Genomic DNA, 20,723 nt, shown 5'->3' with positions numbered 1-20,723 from the left:
TCTGGACCCTCCAATTTAGGACCTTTGAATCCAAATGATGGCATCTTCATCTTTGGCATCTTAAATCCTCCTGAACCTTCAATGTCAAGACCTGGCCCCTCAATGTCTACTTTGGGTGCTTTGAGGTCTCCTTCTATCTTGGGCCCTGACACGTCGAAATCTCCTTTCATCTTTGGACCTTTCAGATTGAAGTCCACATCGGGCATGGAGATCTTCGGTCCTGAAATTGATGGCATCTTGAATTTTGGCCCTTTGATTTTTCCATCTGGACCTTCAATGTCAAGATCTGGACCTTCAATGTCTACTTTGGGTGCTTTAAGTTCTCCTGACATATCAACATCTCCCTTCAACTTGGGACCTTTCAGATTGAAGTCCACATCAGGCATGGAGATCTTTGGTCCTGACATTGAAGGCATCTTGAATTTCGGCCCTTTGATTTTACCATCAGGGCCTTCAATGTCAAGTTCTGGACCTTTAATGTCCACTTTTGGCGCTTTGATGTCTATATCAGCTTTTGGTAGGTTAACATCAACATCTGGACCCTCCAATTTAGGACCTTTGAATCCAAATGATGGCATCTTCATCTTTGGCATCTTAAATCCTCCTGAACCTTCAATGTCAACATCTGGACCTTCAATGTCTACTTTGGGTGCTTTGAGGTCTCCTTCTATCTTGGGCCCTGACACATCGAAATCTCCTTTCATCTTTGGACCTTTCAGATTGAAGTCCACATCGGGCATGGAGATCTTCGGTCCTGAAATTGATGGCATCTTGAATTTTGGCCCTTTGATTTTTCCATCTGGACCTTCAATTTCAAGATCTGGACCTTCAATGTCTACTTTGGGTGCTTTAAGTTCTCCTGACATATCAACATCTCCCTTCATCTTGGGACCTTTCAGATTGAAGTCCACATCAGGCATGGAGATCTTTGGTCCTGACATTGACGGCATCTTGAATTTCGGCCCTTTGATTTTACCATCAGGGCCTTCAATGTCAAGTTCTGGACCTTTAATGTCCACTTTTGGCGCTTTGATGTCTATATCAGCTTTTGGTAGGTTAACATCAACATCTGGACCCTCCAATTTAGGACCTTTGAATCCGAAAGACGGCATCTTCATCTTTGGCATCTTAAATCCTCCTGAACCTTCAATGTCAAGTTCTGGACCTTTAATGTCCACTTTGGGCGATTTGATGTCTATATCAGCTGTTGGCAGGTTAACATCAACATCTGGACCCTCCAATTTAGGACCTTTGAATCCAAATGATGGCATCTTCATCTTTGGCATCTTAAATCCTCCTGAACCTTCAATGTCAAGACCTGGCCCCTCAATGTCTACTTTGGGTGCTTTGAGGTCTCCTTCTATCTTGGGCCCTGACACGTCGAAATCTCCTTTCATCCTTGGACCTTTCAGATTGAAGTCCACATCGGGCATGGAGATCTTCGGTCCTGAAATTGATGGCATCTTGAATTTTGGCCCTTTGATTTTTCCATCTGGACCTTCAATTTCAAGATCTGGGCCTTCAATGTCTACTTTGGGTGCTTTAAGTTCTCCTGACATATCAACATCTCCCTTCATCTTGGGACCTTTCAGATTGAAGTCCACATCAGGCATGGAGATCTTTGGTCCTGACATTGACGGCATCTTGAATTTCGGCCCTTTGATTTTACCATCAGGGCCTTCAATGTCAAGTTCTGGACCTTTAATGTCCACTTTGGGCGATTTGATGTCTATATCAGCTTTTGGTAGGTTAACATCAACATCTGGACCCTCCAATTTAGGACCTTTGAATCCAAATGATGGCATCTTCATCTTTGGCATCTTAAATCCTCCTGAACCTTCAATGTCAAGATCTGGCCCCTCTATGTCTACTTTGGGCGCTTTGAGGTCTCCTTCTATCTTGGGCCCTGACACATCGAAATCTCCTTTCATCTTTGGACCTTTCAGATTGAAGTCCACATCGGGCATGGAGATCTTCGGTCCTGAAATTGATGGCATCTTGAATTTTGGCCCTTTGATTTTTCCATCTGGACCTTCAATTTCAAGATCTGGACCTTCAATGTCTACTTTGGGTGCTTTAAGTTCTCCTGACATATCAACATCTCCCTTCATCTTGGGACCTTTCAGATTGAAGTCCATATCAGGCATGGAGATCTTCGGTCCTGATATTGATGGCATCTTGAATTTTGGTCCTTTGATTTTTCCATCTGGACCTTCAATGTCAAGATCTGGACCTTCAATGTCTACTTTTGGTGCTTTGATGTCTATATCAGCTTTTGGTAGGTTAACATCAACATCTGGTCCCTCCAATTTAGGACCTTTGAATCCAAATGATGGCATCTTCATCTTTGGCATCTTAAATCCTCCTGAACCTTCAATGTCAAGTTCTGGACCTTTAATGTCCACTTTGGGCGATTTGATGTCTATATCAGCTTTTGGTAGGTTAACATCAACATCTGGACCCTCCAATTTAGGACCTTTGAATCCAAATGATGGCATCTTCATCTTTGGCATCTTAAATCCTCCTGAACCTTCAATGTCAAGATCTGGCCCCTCTATGTCTACTTTGGGTGCTTTGAGGTCTCCTTCTATCTTGGGCCCTGACACGTCGAAATCTCCTTTCATCTTTGGACCTTTCAGATTGAAGTCCACATCGGGCATGGAGATCTTCGGTCCTGAAATTGATGGCATCTTGAATTTTGGCCCTTTGATTTTTCCATCTGGACCTTCAATTTCAAGATCTGGACCTTCAATGTCTACTTTGGGTGCTTTGAGGTCTCCTTCTATCTTGGGCCCTGATACATCGAAATCTCCTTTCATATTTGGACCTTTCAGATTGAAGTCCACATCAGGCATGGAGATCTTTGGTCCTGACATTGACGGCATCTTGAATTTCGGCCCTTTGATTTTACCATCAGGGCCTTCAATGTCAAGTTCTGGACCTTTAATGTCCACTTTTGGCGCTTTGATGTCTATATCAGCTTTTGGTAGGTTAACATCAACATCTGGACCCTCCAATTTAGGACCTTTGAATCCGAAAGACGGCATCTTCATCTTTGGCATCTTAAATCCTCCTGAACCTTCAATGTCAAGTTCTGGACCTTTAATGTCCACTTTTGGCGCTTTGATGTCTATATCAGCTGTTAACATCAACATCTGGACCCTCCAATTTTGGCAGGTTAACATCAACATCTGGACCCTCCAATTTAGGACCTTTGAATCCAAATGATGGCATCTTCATCTTTGGCATCTTAAATCCTCCTGAACCTTCAATGTCAAGATCTGGCCCCTCTATGTCTACTTTGGGTGCTTTGAGGTCTCCTTCTATCTTGGGCCCTGATACATCGAAATCTCCTTTCATTTTTGGACCTTTCAGATTGAAGTCCACATCGGGCATGGAGATCTTCGGTCCTGAAATTGATGGCGTCTTGAATTTTGGCCCTTTGATTTTTCCATCTGGACCTTCAATTTCAAGATCTGGACCTTCAATGTCTACTTTGGGTGCTTTAAGTTCTCCTGACATATCAACATCTCCCTTCATCTTGGGACCTTTCAGATTGAAGTCCACATTGGGCATGGAGATCTTCGGTCCTGATATTGATGGCATCTTGAATTTTGGTCCTTTGATTTTTCCATCTGGACCTTCAATGTCAAGATCTGGACCTTCAATGTCTACTTTTGGTGCTTTGATGTCTATATCAGCTTTTGGTAGGTTAACATCAACATCTGGACCCTCCAATTTAGGACCTTTGAATCCAAATGATGGCATCTTCATCTTTGGCATCTTAAATCCTCCTGAACCTTCAATGTCAACATCTGGACCTTCAATGTCTACTTTGGGTGCTTTGAGGTCTCCTTCTATCTTGGGCCCTGACACATCGAAATCTCCTTTCATCTTTGGACCTTTCAGATTGAAGTCCACATCGGGCATGGAGATCTTCGGTCCTGAAATTGATGGCATCTTGAATTTTGGCCCTTTGATTTTTCCATCTGGACCTTCAATTTCAAGATCTGGACCTTCAATGTCTACTTTGGGTGCTTTAAGTTCTCCTGACATATCAACATCTCCCTTCATCTTGGGACCTTTCAGATTGAAGTCCACATCAGGCATGGAGATCTTTGGTCCTGACATTGACGGCATCTTGAATTTCGGCCCTTTGATTTTACCATCAGGGCCTTCAATGTCAAGTTCTGGACCTTTAATGTCCACTTTTGGCGCTTTGATGTCTATATCAGCTTTTGGTAGGTTAACATCAACATCTGGACCCTCCAATTTAGGACCTTTGAATCCGAAAGACGGCATCTTCATCTTTGGCATCTTAAATCCTCCTGAACCTTCAATGTCAAGTTCTGGACCTTTAATGTCCACTTTGGGCGCTTTGATGTCTATATCAGCTGTTGGCAGGTTAACATCAACATCTGGACCCTCCAATTTAGGACCTTTGAATCCAAATGATGGCATCTTCATCTTTGGCATCTGAAATCCTCCTGAACCTTCAATGTCAAGATCTGGACCTTCAATGTCTACTTTGGGTGCTTTGAGGTCTCCTTCTATCTTGGGCCCTGACACATCGAAATCTCCTTTCATCTTTGGACCTTTCAGATTGAAGTCCACATCGGGCATGGAGATCTTCGGTCCTGAAATTGATGGCATCTTGAATTTTGGCCCTTTGATTTTTGCATCTGGACCTTCAATTTCAAGATCTGGACCTTCAATGTCTACTTTGGGTGCTTTAAGTTCTCCTGACATATCAACATCTCCCTTCATCTTGGGACCTTTCAGATTGAAGTCCACATCAGGCATGGAGATCTTTGGTCCTGACATTGACGGCATCTTGAATTTCGGCCCTTTGATTTTACCATCAGGGCCTTCAATGTCAAGTTCTGGACCTTTAATGTCCACTTTTGGCGCTTTGATGTCTATATCAACTTTTGGTAGGTTAACATCAACATCTGGACCTTCAATGTCTACTTTGGGCGCTGTTGTATCTCCTTTTATCTTTGGCACTGACACATTCACATCACCCTTCACCTTTGGCCCTTTCAGATTGATGTCCATGTCAGGCATTGAGATCTTTGGTCCTGATATGGAAGGCATCTTGAATTGTGGGCCCTTGATTTTTCCATCGGGGCCTTCAATGTCCAGTTCTGGCCCTTTGATGTCAACGTTGGGTCCCTTTATTTCAATGTCACCTTTAGGTAGTTTGACATCCACATCTGGACCCTCCAGTTTAGGACCTTTGACTCCAAAAGTCGGCATCTTCATCTTTGGCATCTTAAATCCTCCTGAACCTTCAATGTCAAGTTCTGGACCTTTAATGTCCACTTTGGGCGCTTTGATGTCTATATCAGCTGTTGGCAGGTTAACATCAACATCTGGACCCTCCAATTTAGGACCTTTGAATCCGAAAGACGGCATCTTCATCTTTGGCATCTTAAATCCTCCTGAACCTTCAATGTCAAGTTCTGGACCTTTAATGTCCACTTTGGGCGCTTTGATGTCTATATCAGCTGTTGGCAGGTTAACATCAACATCTGGACCCTCCAATTTAGGACCTTTGAATCCAAATGATGGCATCTTCATCTTTGGCATCTTAAATCCTCCTGAACCTTCAATGTCAAGACCTGGCCCCTCAATGTCTACTTTGGGTGCTTTGAGGTCTCCTTCTATCTTGGGCCCTGACACATCGAAATCTCCTTTCATCTTTGGACCTTTCAGGTTGAAGTCCACATCAGGCATTGAGATGTTTGGTCCTGATGTTGTCGGCATCTTGAATTTTGACCCTTTGATTTTACCATCTGGCCCTTCAATGTCCAGTTCTGGACCTTTAAGTTCTACTTTGGGGGGCTTGATGTCAATGTCGGTTTTTGGTAGGTTGACATCCACATAAGGACCCTCACGTCCCGCTTCTTTGATTCCAAATGATGGCATCTTTACTTTGGGTATCTTGAAACCTCCTTCTGGATCATGAACATCAACACCTGAAACTTTAATGTCTACTTTGGGTGCTTTGATATCAATACCACCTATCTTTTTTCCTTCTTTAACATTCGTTGATGGGGCTGATACATCTACACTACCCTTCACCTTCGGTAGTTTAACATCTCCATCGCTTTCTGTACCTGCAATGTTCAGTCCAAATGATGGCATTTTGATGCCACCAAAAAGTTTGCTTTCATTTTCAATGGTTGTTCCTTTTATCGATGGTCCTTTTACAGACGTTTTCACTGAGCCAGACTCCTTTATGCCTGGGTTATTGATGTCAAGTGTTTGCGCTCTTATGTCTGTTGATATCTTGCCTCCATTCAACCCTGTATCAATGCCTGGCATGCTGGGTAAGGAAACCCCACCCTGGTTGCCTCCAGAGTGACCTACGTTCCCAGACTCTCTCATCTGTTGATCACTAATAGTTATTCCAGGTACTGAACCTCCGACCCTACCCTGCCAGTCTGCACTGCCTCTACCAGGCAAATGAACGTCTACTCCTCTCACCTCACCTTTTCCCATTAATATGGAGCTGGATGAAATATGTGTTGTTTTTCCAGGTGCCGTGACATTGACTGATCCTGCCTGGTCGTCAGCTAAGTCACCTGAAACCTGAAAGCTCCCGTCTCCCTGCTGACCCCGTCTATAGAGGCCGAACTCCCGCTGACCCTTCACCCCCGACATTCCAAAGCTAGGTCCTTTGAATCTGATCCCTGCTGCTCCTCCATCTCCGCCCTCTATCTCCCTCGTTACAGTGGTGGTCTTCACCCCTCCAGTGCTCCAGTGCTTCTCAGAAGAGCTAGTTACATGCGGCCCAGTGAAGAAAACACCATCACCTCCTAGTTCAAAATCACCACCCTCCAATCCACCTCCTACACCTGAAGAGCTGCCGCTTCCGTGTAAAACTCGGATTTGAGTCGAGCTGCCCCCTCCTGACTGCTCATACTGTTGCCCTTTGAACTCTGGCCCGGTGAGCTCAAGCTGCTCGTCCACGCCCCCTGGCATGTCTACAGAGTAGGTAGTGATGCGACGGGTGACGGTGGTGATCGTGCTTCCGTCGGTGCTGGTGCTGCTGTGGCGTTCCGTACGGACGTCCACGCCCTCCGCTAGATCCTCAGACTTCAGTCGGGGCTTAATCTTCTTGGAATATATTCTCTTGTAATCTTCATCCTCCCCACTCTGTTCTCGTCAAAATAAGAGGAAATCAGTAATCACAGTAAATAAATAATAATGAATTAATAATAATGATAATAATAATAAATGTATTACATTAGGTAATAATAATACTATTGTTGAAAATATATAGTATGAACATTCGCTATGGAAGTGAGTATATTTAAGAAGATATGTGTATAGTTTGTTTTCAAGAAGTCTGTGTTCACTAGAGTTGGGGTTCAATTCAATTTCAATTCCAGTGAATTCCGAAAGTAAACCGAATTCTAATTACAATTCTAAATGTTCCTCGTTACAAAACCATTGAAGATAGTTGGAATTCCAGTGCAATTCCTGAATTGACTGGAAGTGAAATAGAATTTACCCCAAATCCTGGTGTTCACATAAAAGCTACTGAAAAGTTTATTAAAATCCTGTAAAAGTCCAATCTTTGCCGCACCATCACACAAGTAAATACACTTAACATTGCTTGCACAGTAAACATAGCTACATACCAGGATACTGCCTTGGCTGGAGCCTCCAAACCTTCCCTTCCCTTCATACGACAGAGTGCCCATGGGGGAGCGGCTGGGTGACAGAGTGCCCATGGGGGAGCGGCATGGTGACTTGTCCTTGTTCTGTAGTTTCAGTCCAACCTTGTGTTTGTTTAAGGTCTTGAGGAGCTCCGCTGTCTCCTCGGAACTCATGTTGTCAAAATAGATGGTGGCACCCACAATTTGATCACCTTTAGAGGAAGGGACACAAGAGAACATTGATACCATGTTAAAAATCCGTAGAGCACCTCCCTGGTAGATCAAACAAATCTTACTGTATATCAACTTACATCAATTATAAGATATCAGGAGCTTAAGTAACTGTAGAAGTGAATGAAGTTAATGAATACCTTACAGAAGTGCAATGCTAAACTCCGTTACATACCCTCGTGTACTCTTCCAGTGCGTCCAGCAGGCGACTCCATTTTCACCTCTTTGACATAGATCTCTCCTTCACCTGACTGCTCAAGGGTCATTCCCTGTTTCTCTGGACCCGACCAGTCAGAGAAGAGCACCTCCCTGGTTTCCTCCTCTTCAGACATCCTTTAATAACGATATATATGTTCAATAGGGGTGGTTCAATACAAGAAGAATCTCAAAGATGCTTTGAAGAACAACAACATTAAGTTAGTTCATGGGCTGGACTTTAGAGAAGGGAGAGAGAAGGAGAGGGGGAGAGAGAAGGCAGGGAGAGAGAAGGAGAGGGGGAGAGAGAAGGCAGGGAGAGAGAAGGAGAGGGGGAGAGAGAAGGCAGGGAGAGAGAAGGAGAGGGGGAGAGAGAAGGCAGCGAGAGAGAAGGAGAGGGGGAGAGAGAAGGCAGGGAGAGAAGGAGGGGGAGAGAGGGCAGGGAGAGAGAGGGGGAGAGAGAGGGGGAGAGGGGGAGAGAGTGGGAGAGGTGGGAGAGAGAAGGCAGGGAGAGAGATAGAGGGGGGGGAGGGAGGGGGAGAGGGGGGAGAGAGAAGGGGGAGAGAGGGGGAGATATAAGGGGGGAAGGTGGGGGAGAGAGAGGGAGAGAGGGGAGAGAGAAGGCAGGGAGAGAGGGGGGGGAGAGGGGGAGAGAAGGTGGGGGGAGAGAGAGGGGGAGAAGGGGGAGGGGAGAGAGGGGGAGAGGGGAGAGAGAAGGGGGAGAGAGGGGGAGAGATAAGTTGGGGAGAGAGAGGGGGAGAAGGGGAAGGGAGGGGGAGAGAGAAGGGAGAGGGAGGGAGAGAGGGTGAGAGAGAGGGGAGAGAGAGAGAGAGAGGAGAGAGAGAGAGAGAGAGAGAGAGAGAGAGAGAGAGAGAGAGAGAGAGAGAGAGGGAGAGAGAGAGAGAGAGAGAGAGAGAGAGAGAGAGAGAGAGAGAGAGAGAGAGAGAGAGAGAAAACAAATCACATGAAATAGAAAATAAAATGCAAACAAAGACTATAGTATTTCTTAAGGTGATTTCTAAGTAGGTGAAATACCTTTGCTTTTCCTTGTCCTTTGCCTATGCTCTGGTGTGGTTTGTTTCTGCCTTGGTTTTACTGAAAAACAAAACATGAGATAACATCAGTACTGTTGATTCATGAACAAGCTACGGCAAACCATTCTGTAAAAAGAAAACCCTGTTAAAATGTGTACAAAATGTAAGGCACCTGACATATTTGCATGTGTATCTGTTTTTATGAAAGCCATGTTTTACCTGTCTCTCAATGCATGGTTACAACAAGTTCTTGTTATAATGCAATGGCCAAGATGTATGAAATGGCCAGTAGATGGCGCTAAAACTCTGGGTAGGTGAGTAGTACTGCCTTGTCTTATATAATCATTCAATTCTCAGTTCCCTCCATTTCTCTCCTGTGTTTTTGTGGAAATTTGGTTGGAGTTGTACTGAGACCACACCCTTACCCTGAGGAGAGCTGCCTGATCCTGAAGCTTACACTCCAATGTCAATACTGAGAACAATGATGGCTGTAGCTTCCATTCTTTAGACATACATACACACACACACATGCACACACACACACACACACACACACACACACACACACACACACACACACACACACACACACACACACACACACACACACACACACACACACTCACACACACACACACACACACACACACACACACACACACACACACACACACACACACACACACACACGTACAGACTTGTATAAATAAAACACACACACCAGCACACATACGCACACATACATAAACCAAACCTCTTGTTTTGTACACACGGCATCAGGCCCTATAGAAAGAGCTCAGTCAAGGTAAGACCAAACTGTCATTTCCCGTGTTTTTATGTAGCGCCCCTGATGTGACTCCTGACAGACTTCTTTTCTGTCAACAATTTGTTGTAAAATTGACCTGCTCATTTGTAACTATCGTCGTCACTTTGCTGGGCATGTTCAAGATGTGTTCCAAGGTTGTGAAAAGCCTACAAATAATATGTCTGAACCGAGAAGTACATTTAGTAGATTAGTGGATCCTACCCTTTTGATTTCACAGGTTTATCAAGGCAAGTTTTTAGGAAATGAACTGTGACTGCTAAACCCTGTGACGCAACAGACAACATGTTCATGTGTATAGGAGCTGACAAGGTACACACATCTGTCGTTCTGCCCCTGAACAGGCAGTTAACCCACTGTTCCTAGTCCGTCATTGAAAATAAGAATTTGTTCTTAACTGACTTGCCTAGTTAAAAAAAGGTTTAAAAAAAAAAAAAAAAAAAAATAAATATGCAGCCTGGTCTCAATAGACTAGACGTAACATAGTAAAAGTAAATCCGGGACACACGAATGAGTACGTTACGGTCGGTATGGTTATGTAAAGATAGAAGGTTACTTAAGGCAACAATATAAAGGAAGCTGGTTGGTCAGGGTGGATGGGTAGGCGTAGAACGCAAAAAACATCTAGCGACCCAGAAGGTCGCGTGCTCAAAATCTCATCACAGACAAATTTAGCATTTTAGCTAATTAGCGACTTTGCAACTACTTAGCATTTTAGCTCAACCTTCCCCTAACCCTATAACCTTAACTTTAACCCTAACCCCTAGAGCTAACGTTAGCCAACTAGCTAACGGTAGACACAATGTTTTGCAAATTTGTAACATATTGTACTATTTGTAATTCGTAACATATTGTACGATATGCAATTCATAACATACTGTATCATACGAATTATAATTTACGTACAGAATAATAACGAAAAATGTTCTTGAGACCACGTTGAGATTTCATGCACTTTGACAGGGAGGACAATCAAAAACATACGTGGCTTTATAACTCATCACTTGCACCCTATAATGCTCTCCCCTTTATCACAATGGAACTGTACCATTTGAAAAGTCAAATATACAGTAGACCTATGTAACGGATGTGAAACGGCTAGCTAGTTAGCGGTGGTGCTGATGTAACGGATGTGAAATAGCTAGCTAGTTAGCGGTGGTTCGCGCTAAATAGCGTTTCAATCGGTGACGTCACTTGCTCTGAGACCTTGAAGTAGTGGTTCCCCTTGCTCTGCAAGGGCCGCGGCTTTTTGTGGAGCGATGGGTAACGATGCTTCGTGGGTGACTGTTGTTGATGTGTGCAGAGGGTCCCTGGTTCGCACCCGGGTATGGGAGAGGGGACGGTCTAAAGTTATACTGTTACACCTACCAAAAAAATCCAGCTACATCAAATACAATTTGACAATATTCATAGCCATGGAATGAATGTACTACACATCACGTAAACAAAACAGAATGCTACAAAATACAACACAGGATGAAAGTGGTTTGTTTACATCATTTTTACTTGCCAGGGTGAATGCCTGTCCCGTCCAACACACACATTGGGGACAGATAACCCATTGTTTCGTTAATGTCAACTCCTCCAACATCCCACCCTTTGTAATTACATAATTATATGTCTGTGCTGTATCAACCTCCACCTACGCAGACAGCGGAAGCCTATGTTACACCATTTGCTTTAGATTCTTGACAGACAATTATGTCCGTTTTTTCAAAGAGGACACCCTAATTCATCAAGAAGACTGTGTTACACCCTATGCCATACATAGTACACTACTTTGGGCCAAGGTCCAGGGTGCCATTTGGGACACAGCCTGAGAAGACGAACTATCCAGTGTCCAGTGTTCAATGTTCATTCCTGACCTTTATGGAAAGAACTTTCCGATGAATACTGTCCTGTGAGTCAACTTAATCACAGGCAACATTGAACGATTGTGCTGCACATGAACATAAACACACAGACTTGTCTGTTATACTGTGTGACTGTATCCATTCGGGGCCAATTGACTCAGGAGAGATACGTTCACCGAACTTAATTGAATCGAGGCAAATCGGGTTTCCTTACTATTTTAAGTTTAGCCAACTCACATTACATTATATGAAATAGTTCTGTGGCCGTATCCATTTGCTCCAATCAACCTATAGAACAGGGTTCCCCCGACTGGTGATCCATTTGGCCCAATCAATCTATAGAACAGGGTTCCCCCGACTGGTGATCCATTTGGCCCAATCAACCTATAGAACAGGGTTCCCCCGACTGGTGATCCATTTGGCCCAATCAATCTATAGAACAGGGTTCCCCCGACTGGTGATCCATTTGGCCCAATCAATCTATAGAACAGGGTTCCCCCGACTGGTGATCCATTTGGCCCAATCAATCTATAGAACAGGGTTCCCCGACTGGTGATCCATTTGGCCCAATCAATCTATAGAACAGGGTTCCCCGACTGGTGATCCATTTGGCCCAATCAATCTATAGAACAGGGTTCCCCGACTGGTGATCCATTTGGTCCTATCAATCTATAGAACAGGGTTCCCCCGACTGGTGATCCATTTGGCCCAATCAATCTATAGAACAGGGTTCCCCGACTGGTGATCCATTTGGCCCAATCAATCTATAGAACAGGGTTCCCCGACTGGTGATCCATTTGGTCCTATCAATCTATAGAACAGGGTTCCCCCGACTGGTGATCCATTTGACCCAATCAATCTATAGAACAGGGTTCCCCCGACTGGTGATCCATTTGACCCAATCAATCTATAGAACAGGGTTCCCCGACTGGTGATCCATTTGGCCCAATCAATCTATAGAACAGGGTTCCCCCGACTGGTGATCCATTTGGCCCAATCAATCTATAGAACAGGGTTCACCGACTGGTGATCCATTTGGTCCAATCAATCTATAGAACAGGGTTCACCGACTGGTGATCCATTTGGTCCAATCAATCTATAGAACAGGGTTCCCCGACTGGTGATCCATTTGGCCCAATCAATCTATAGAACAGGGTTCCCCCGACTGGTGATCCATTTGGCCCAATCAATCTATAGAACAGGGTTCCCCCGACTGGTGATCCATTTGGTCCTATCAATCTATAGAACAGGGTTCCCCCGACTGGTGATCCATTTGGTCCTATCAATCTATAGACCAGGGTTCCCCCGACTGGTGATCCATTTGGCCCAAACAATCTATAGAACAGGGTTCCCCCGACTGGTGATCCATTTGGTCCAATCAATCTATAGAACAGGGTTCCCCCGACTGGTGATCCATTTGGTCCAATCAACCTATAGAACAGGGTTCCCCGACTGGTGATCCATTTGGCCCAATCAACCTATAGAACAGGGTTCCCCCGACTGGTGATCCATTTGGTCCAATCAATCTATAGAACAGGGTTCCCCCGACTGGTGATCCATTTGGTCCAATCAATCTATAGAACAGGGTTCCCCCGACTGGTGATCCATTTGTCCCAATCAATCTATAGAACAGGGTTCCCCCGACTGGTGATCCATTTGGTCCTATCAACCTATAGAACAGGGTTCCCCCGACTGGTGATCCATTTGGTCCTATCAATCTATAGAACAGGGTTCCCCCGACTGGTGATCCATTTGGCCCAATCAATCTATAGAACAGGGTTCCCCGACTGGTGATCCATTTGGCCCAATCAATCTATAGAACAGGGTTCCCCCGACTGGTGATCCATTTGGCCCAATCAATCTATAGAACAGGGTTCCCCGACTGGTGATCCATTTGGCCCAATCAATCTATAGAACAGGGTTCCCCCGACTGGTGATCCATTTGGCCCAATCAATCTATAGAACAGGGTTCCCCGACTGGTGATCCATTTGGTCCTATTAATCTATAGAACAGGGTTCCCCGACTGGTGATCCATTTGGCCCAATCAATCTATAGAACAGGGTTCCCCGACTGGTGATCCATTTGGTCCTATCAATCTATAGAACAGGGTTCCCCCGACTGGTGATCCATTTGGCCCAATCAATCTATAGAACAGGGTTCCCCGACTGGTGATCCATTTGGTCCTATCAATCTATAGAACAGGGTTCCCCGACTGGTGATCCATTTGGCCCAATCAATCTATAGAACAGGGTTCCCCCGACTGGTGATCCATTTGGTCCAATCAACCCATACAGTAGGATTCAGCAGGGTGGTTTTATTTGGTCTAATCAACCCATACAGTAGGATTCAGCAGGGTGGTTTTATTTGGTCTAATCAACCCATACAGTAGGATTCAGCAGGGTGGTTGTATTTGGTCTAATCAACCCATACAGTAGGATTCAGCAGGGTGGTTGTATTTGGTCTAATCAACCCATACAGTAGGATTCAGCAGGGTGGTTGTATTTGGTCTAATCAACCCATACAGTAGGATTCAGCAGGGTGGTTGTATTTGGTCTAATCAACCCATACAGTAGGATTCAGCAGGGTGGTTGTATTTGGTCTAATCAACCCATACAGTAGGATTCAGCTGGGTGGTTGTATTTGGTCTAATCAACCCATACAGTAGGATTCAGCAGGGTGGTTGTATTTGGTCTAATCAACCCATACAGTAGGATTCAGCAGGGTGGTTGTATTTGGTCTAATCAACCCATACAGTAGGATTCAGCAGGGTGGTTGTATTTGGTTCAATCAACCCATACAGTAGGATTCAGCAGGGTGGTTGTATTTGGGCCAATCAACCCATACAGTAGGATTCAGCAGGGTGGTTGTATTTGGTTCAATCAACCCATACAGTAGGATTCAGCAGGGTGGTTGTATTTGGTCTAATCAACCCATACAGTAAGATTCAGCAGGGTGGTTGTATTTGGTTCAATCAACCCATACAGTAGGATTCAGCAGGGTGGTTGTATTTGGGCCAATCAACCCATACAGTAGGATTCAGCAGGGTGGTTGTATTTGGTTCAATCAACCCATACAGTAGGATTCAGCAGGGTGGTTGTATTTGGGCCAATCAACCCATACAGTAGGATTCAGCAGGGTGGTTGTATTTGGTTCAATCAACCCATACAGTAGGATTCAGCAGGGTGGTTTTATTTGGTTCAATCAACCCATACAGTAGGATTCAGCAGGGTGGTTGTATTTGGGCCAATCAACCCATACAGTAGGATTCAGCAGGGTGGTTCTATTTGGTTCAATCAACCCATACAGTAGGATTCAGCAGGGTGGTTGTATTTGGTTCAATCAACCCATACAGTAGGATTCAGCAGGGTGGTTGTATTTGGCCCAATCAACCCATACAGTAGGATTCAGCAGGGTGGTTGTATTTGGTCTAATCAACCCATACAGTAGGATTCAGCAGGGTGGTTGTATTTGGTCTAATCAACCCATACAGTAGGATTCAGCAGGGTGGTTGTATTTGGTTCAATCAACCCATACAGTAGGATTCAGCAGGGTGGGTTGTATTTGGTCTAATCAACCCATACAGTAGGATTCAGCAGGGTGGTTGTAATTTGGGCCAATCAACCCATACAGTAGGATTCAGCTGGGTGGTTGTATTTGGTTCAATCAACCCATACAGTAGGATTCGGCAGGGTGGTTTTATTTGGGCCAATCAACCCATACAGTAGGATTCAGCTGGGTGGTTGTATTTGGTTCAATCAACCCATACAGTAGGATTCGGCAGGGTGGTTTTATTTGGGCATCCATGTTTTTCTTCTTTTTTTTAAAACATTTTCATTGTTGGACTCACACGACACAAATCACCAGGATATCAGCTCCAAGTGTTCCCACGTATAATAGAGAGACGCGTGATCTTATACAAATGTAAGCAAGGTTTGAAATAATTACGTTTTAGTCAAATATTATATCTGTTTGGGCTTCTTGCAGTCCATTTGCAGTCTACAAATGATTTGTAATTATGTACCGGCCCCCTGACCATGCTCTCAAGTCTATCAACAGGATATAACAAAAGCAACAGGATATGAGTCATGCCACTGAGTGATTATCTCTGTTTTCATTGAGTTGTCATAACCACAAAGCAAGCAGGGAGGGAACCAGGAAAGTCACAACTAGGAATCCAACAAGTTTTCTCAATCTTTATCTCTCAATCTTTATCTCTCAATCTTTATCTCTCAATCTTTATCTCACAATCTTTATCTCTCAATCTTGGGATCACAATTGAGAATACCGCAAACCACTTTTTTTGTTTGTTTTCTTACCATTATCACATGGTGTTTTCTTACCATTATCACATGGTGTTTTCTTACCATTATCACATGGTGTTTTCTTACCATTATCACATGGTGTTTTCTTACCATTATCACATGGTGTTTTCTTAGCATTATCACATGGTGTTTTCTTAGCATTATCACATGGTGTTTTCTTACCATTATCACATGGTGTTTTCTTACCATTATCACATGGTGTTTTCTTACCATTATCACATGGTGTTTTCTTACCATTATCACATGGTGTTTTCTTAGCATTATCACATGGTGTTTTCTTACCATTATCACATGGTGTTTTCTTAGCATTATCACATGGTGTTTTCTTACCATTATCACATGGTGTTTTCTTACCATTATCACATGGTGTTTTCTTACCATTATCACATGGTGTTTTCTTACCATTATCACATGGTGTTTTCTTACCATTATCACATGGTGTTTTCTTACCATTATCACATGGTGTTTTCTTAGCATTATCACATGGTGTTTTCTTACCATTATCACATGGTGTTTTCTTACCATTATCACATGGTGTTTTCTTACCATTATCACATGGTGTTTTCTTACCATTATCACATGGTGTTTTCTTACCATTATCACATGGTGTTTTCTTACCATTATCACATGGTGTTTTCTTAGCATTATCACATGGTGTTTTCTTAGCATTATCACATGGTGTTTTCTTAGCATTATCACATGGTGTTTTCTTACCATTATCACATGGTGTTTTCTTACCATTATCACATGGTGTTTTCTTACCATTATCACATGGTGTTTTCTTACCATTATCACATGGTGTTTTCTTAGCATTATCACATGGTGTTTTCTTACCTCCTAATCATATTTACTGTCACATTTACCTCCACAGCACTATGGGTAACTGGAGATCTAGGCAGGGAATAGGGTGCCATTTGGGACGCAGAGGAGACTAGAGGTGGAGTACACCTCAGACAGCATACTAAACTGGTGATCCATTTGCTCCAATCAATCTATAGAACAGGGTTCCCCAACTGGTGATCCATTTGGCCCAATCAATCTATAGAACAGGGTTCCCCGACTTGTGATGCATTTGGTCCAATCAACCTATAGAAGAGGGAACAAGTTCCATTTAAATATATATATATATATATTGTTTATTTAACTTCAGTCTATTATCTATTGTATTATCTATTTCCCAAGGCAATCATTTAACAGGACCTCAATTTAACAAGCCTTTAAATTGAATTGAGACAGAGAGAGAGAGAGAGAGAGAGAGAGAGAGAGAGAGAGAGAGAGAGAGAGAGAGAGAGAGAGAGAGAGAGAGAAAGAGAGAGAGAGAGAGAGAGAGAGAGAGAGAGAAAAGAGAGAGAGAGAGAGAGAGAGAGAGAGAGAGAGAGAGAGAGAACCCATACTCCTTCACTCCAAGCCAACACCCACTGTCAGATTCCTGCGGTGCTCAGATTAGACACTCAGATCAGACACACTAATTAAAATGTCTGTCGTCTGTCTGAGTTTCTCTGAGGAGAGGGATGGAATCCAGAATATCTCTCTGAGACTGTGTCATTGTTAACTTATTTGCTATATGTCTCCATAGATCTATGGCTTCGGCTTCATTTGCTATATGTCTCCATAGATCTATGGCTTCACTTGCTATATGACTCCATAGATCTATGGCTTCGGCTTCATTTGCTATATGTCTCAATAGATCTATGGCTTCATTTACTATATGTCTCAATAGATCTATGGCTTCACTTGCTATATGTCTCAATAGATCTATGGCTTCACTTGCTATATGTCTCAATAGATCTATGGCTTCATTTACTATATGTCTCAATAGATCTATGGCTTCACTTGCTATATGTCTCAATAGATCTATGGCTTCATTTGCTATATGTCTCAATAGATCTATGGCTTCACTTGCTATATGTCTCAATAGATCTATGGCTTCATTTGCTATATGTCTCAATAGATCTATGGCTTCACTTGCTATATGTCTCAATAGATCTATGGCTTCACTTGCTATATGTCTCAATAGATCTATGGCTTCACTTGCTATATGTCTCAATAGATCTATGGCTTCATTTGCTATATGTCTCAATAGATCTATGGCTTCATTTACTATATGTCTCAATAGATCTATGGCTTCACTTGCTATATGTCTCAATAGATCTATGGCTTCACTTGCTATATGTCTCAATAGATCTATGGCTTCATTTACTATATGTCTCCATAGATCTATGGCTTCATTTGCTATATGTCTCCATATTTCTATGGCTTCATTTGCTATATGTCTCCATAGATCTATGGCTTCATTTGCTATATGTCTCCATAGATCTATGGCTTCATTTGCTATATGTCTCCATAGATCTATGGCTTCATTTGCTATATGTCTCCATATTTCTATGGCTTCATTTGCTATATGTCTCCATAGATCTATGAAATACACATGCATATGTTCCCCTGCCTAATTCCATATTTGCATAATAGTTTCAAACTAAAAATAAATGTTTCCGTACCATACTATTTTTTTCACCACTATAAATACAACAATTGCAAGTTAAACTGGTAAATCCATCAGTAGCATGAGCAGAGAGTAACTGAAGCCAAGGTGAACCTATATATATATATATATATTTATATATATATTCACTGAATAAAGTTCAACTGTACATAGCTATAATGGTACTAGATCCACACTGCTCTGCAAGATAACGGCCTGCTGAGAGAGAAAAATAAAATAAAATAATAACCAGGGAAGAAGATCTGTTACCAAATGATCCACTACTCCCTATTTAATGAACAACTTTCCCTACGGGGTCGTCAAATGTAGTGCACTATAAAGGGAATAGGGTGCCATTTGGGACACAAGCACACACACACACACACGAGTTTGACTCTGCGCCATGTACCACTCTCCCCCACCACCACACTCATTTGAAACGTATGCCTGCTATCATTTCATAAACAAGGAGAGGTGTTCAAAATATATATTTTTCCATTCCATCTTTTCAAGTTATTTTACAGTACTGGTATCTGTACTGGTAAAGTGTCTGGCTAACAACGGCAGGTCAAGTCTGGTGTAGTAGGTGATAAATGACTAAACATGACAGTGATAATAATATATATATATATATATATACACACACATTTTAATATTTTAAGCTACTTTTAAAGTAAATTACCTGCAGTCAACTTGTGAAGTACATTAGAAGATAAAGAAGATCATGTTCTTCATTTCACATGTCACATTATTGTACATTATAAAGCTTACCCATAGTACCCAGTCACATGGTGTTTGTTTACAAGCAACTACAGAGAGACAAGGAGCCTTGTGAGTCATGCACTATTGTGCAGCACATGCCAGGTGATCTATATATGTTTTGTTTTATTTAAAGTGGAGCTCGATAGTCCTAGATTTATCTCGGTCTTGTCAGCCTTTTATCTCTGAAACATCAAAATCCTTGAACAAAAGAGCAGAACAATTTGCAATTGATTTTCCCCTCTACTTTCTCTCAGTACTGTCATTCTATAGTCTAATTGAAGGTCAGTGTTTGGTTTCCTTTCCCTCTCAGCCTATTTTTTCTTCGTTTTTTTAACTAGGCAAGTTAGTTAAGAACAAATTCTTATTTACAATGACGGTCTAGCCAGGCCAATCATGCACCGCCCTATGGGACTCCCAATCACGGCCAGATGTAATAAAGCCCTTGATTCAAACCAGGGACTGTAGTGACACCTCTTCCACAGAGATACAGTGCCTTAGACCACTGCACCACTCGGGAGCTACAGTACAGAATTCACAACTAAATGTTTGCCAGCTAGATATTATAACTATTCAGTTAACTGTCTAAAATATGCTTAATGTTCTGCAGTTGTGAATTTGGTTTACTAATTAGTAGTTATCTGGTTGGTTAGCTTCTTGAAAAATGATGCTTCTCTTTGTAACAGCAGAGAATCCCCTCCTTAATAAAGAACCATGCTGTCTAATCTTTGTTATGAGCAGCAAACTGTGAGATGCATTTTTTAGTTACTTGTATAACTTTATGGGCTGAGATGTTTGTCCTGCAAAACAGTTTATGTCAGAGACTGTATAAAATGTCCGCAATGCACACGTTAGCATTTAGCTAGCATTTCCTATAGGTTTTGACATGTACTTGTTAGCATTGCTAACCGTATGATTACAGAGACTCAGTGGGGTTTGAAAAAAGGGCCCCTTGTGTTCAGTGCCAATATAACTGAATATTCCGGTATGACAATCTGGACCTAAACCACATCAACTACACATCTATGCCTCTCTCTGGATATGACACAGGCTGTGTCAAAAATGGTATCCTATTGCCTACGTAGTGCACTAATTTAAGAAAGATCCCTATATGTTGCCATTTCATACACAGCCACAGAGCAGGCCACAGAGCAGGCCACAGAGCAGGCCACTCTCCTGAACAAGAATGAATCTAATAATCTAAAATAAAATGCTTAATCCTGACGATAAAAGCATTGAATTCCATCTTAAAAACGAAGTAAACAGAGGATACAAGCTTATGGTTTATTTATTTTAATTTTACTAGGCAAGTCAGTTAACAGTGGGTTAACTGCCTGTTCAGGAGCAGAACTA

The 20,723-nt window shown here is 42.7% G+C and overlaps 1 protein-coding gene and 1 long non-coding RNA gene across 11 annotated transcripts in view; one reads left to right on the top strand and one right to left on the bottom strand.

The window, feature by feature from the left end:
- ahnak (AHNAK nucleoprotein) overlaps nt 1–20,723 on the bottom strand; it is a 61,863-nt gene that overhangs the window by 13,989 nt on the left and 27,151 nt on the right. The window contains exons 3-11 of one of the 10 annotated variants that reach the window (XM_052487380.1): nt 9,132–9,191; nt 8,077–8,234; nt 7,653–7,882; nt 5,451–7,164; nt 4,959–5,333; nt 3,549–4,889; nt 3,267–3,410; nt 1,319–3,121; nt 77–1,000 (exon numbers count right to left, since the gene is read on the bottom strand). In XM_052487380.1, coding sequence (XP_052343340.1) covers nt 77–1,000; nt 1,319–3,121; nt 3,267–3,410; nt 3,549–4,889; nt 4,959–5,333; nt 5,451–7,164; nt 7,653–7,882; nt 8,077–8,233 — 6,688 coding nt within the window. In that variant the 5' untranslated portion in view covers nt 8,234; nt 9,132–9,191. The other 9 variants (XM_052487378.1, XM_052487373.1, XM_052487377.1 and 6 more) reach the window with 9 other exon arrangements.
- LOC127913852 (uncharacterized) lies at nt 2,133–5,730 on the top strand. The gene is made up of 3 exons (XR_008086977.1): nt 2,133–2,282; nt 3,178–3,315; nt 5,659–5,730. It is a non-coding gene; the product is annotated as an uncharacterized LOC127913852 (long non-coding RNA).

Source organism: Oncorhynchus keta, chromosome 30, assembly GCF_023373465.1.
Source record: "Oncorhynchus keta strain PuntledgeMale-10-30-2019 chromosome 30, Oket_V2, whole genome shotgun sequence".
Lineage (NCBI taxonomy): Eukaryota > Metazoa > Chordata > Actinopteri > Salmoniformes > Salmonidae > Oncorhynchus > Oncorhynchus keta.
This window is presented reverse-complemented; position numbering and strand designations above follow the sequence as displayed.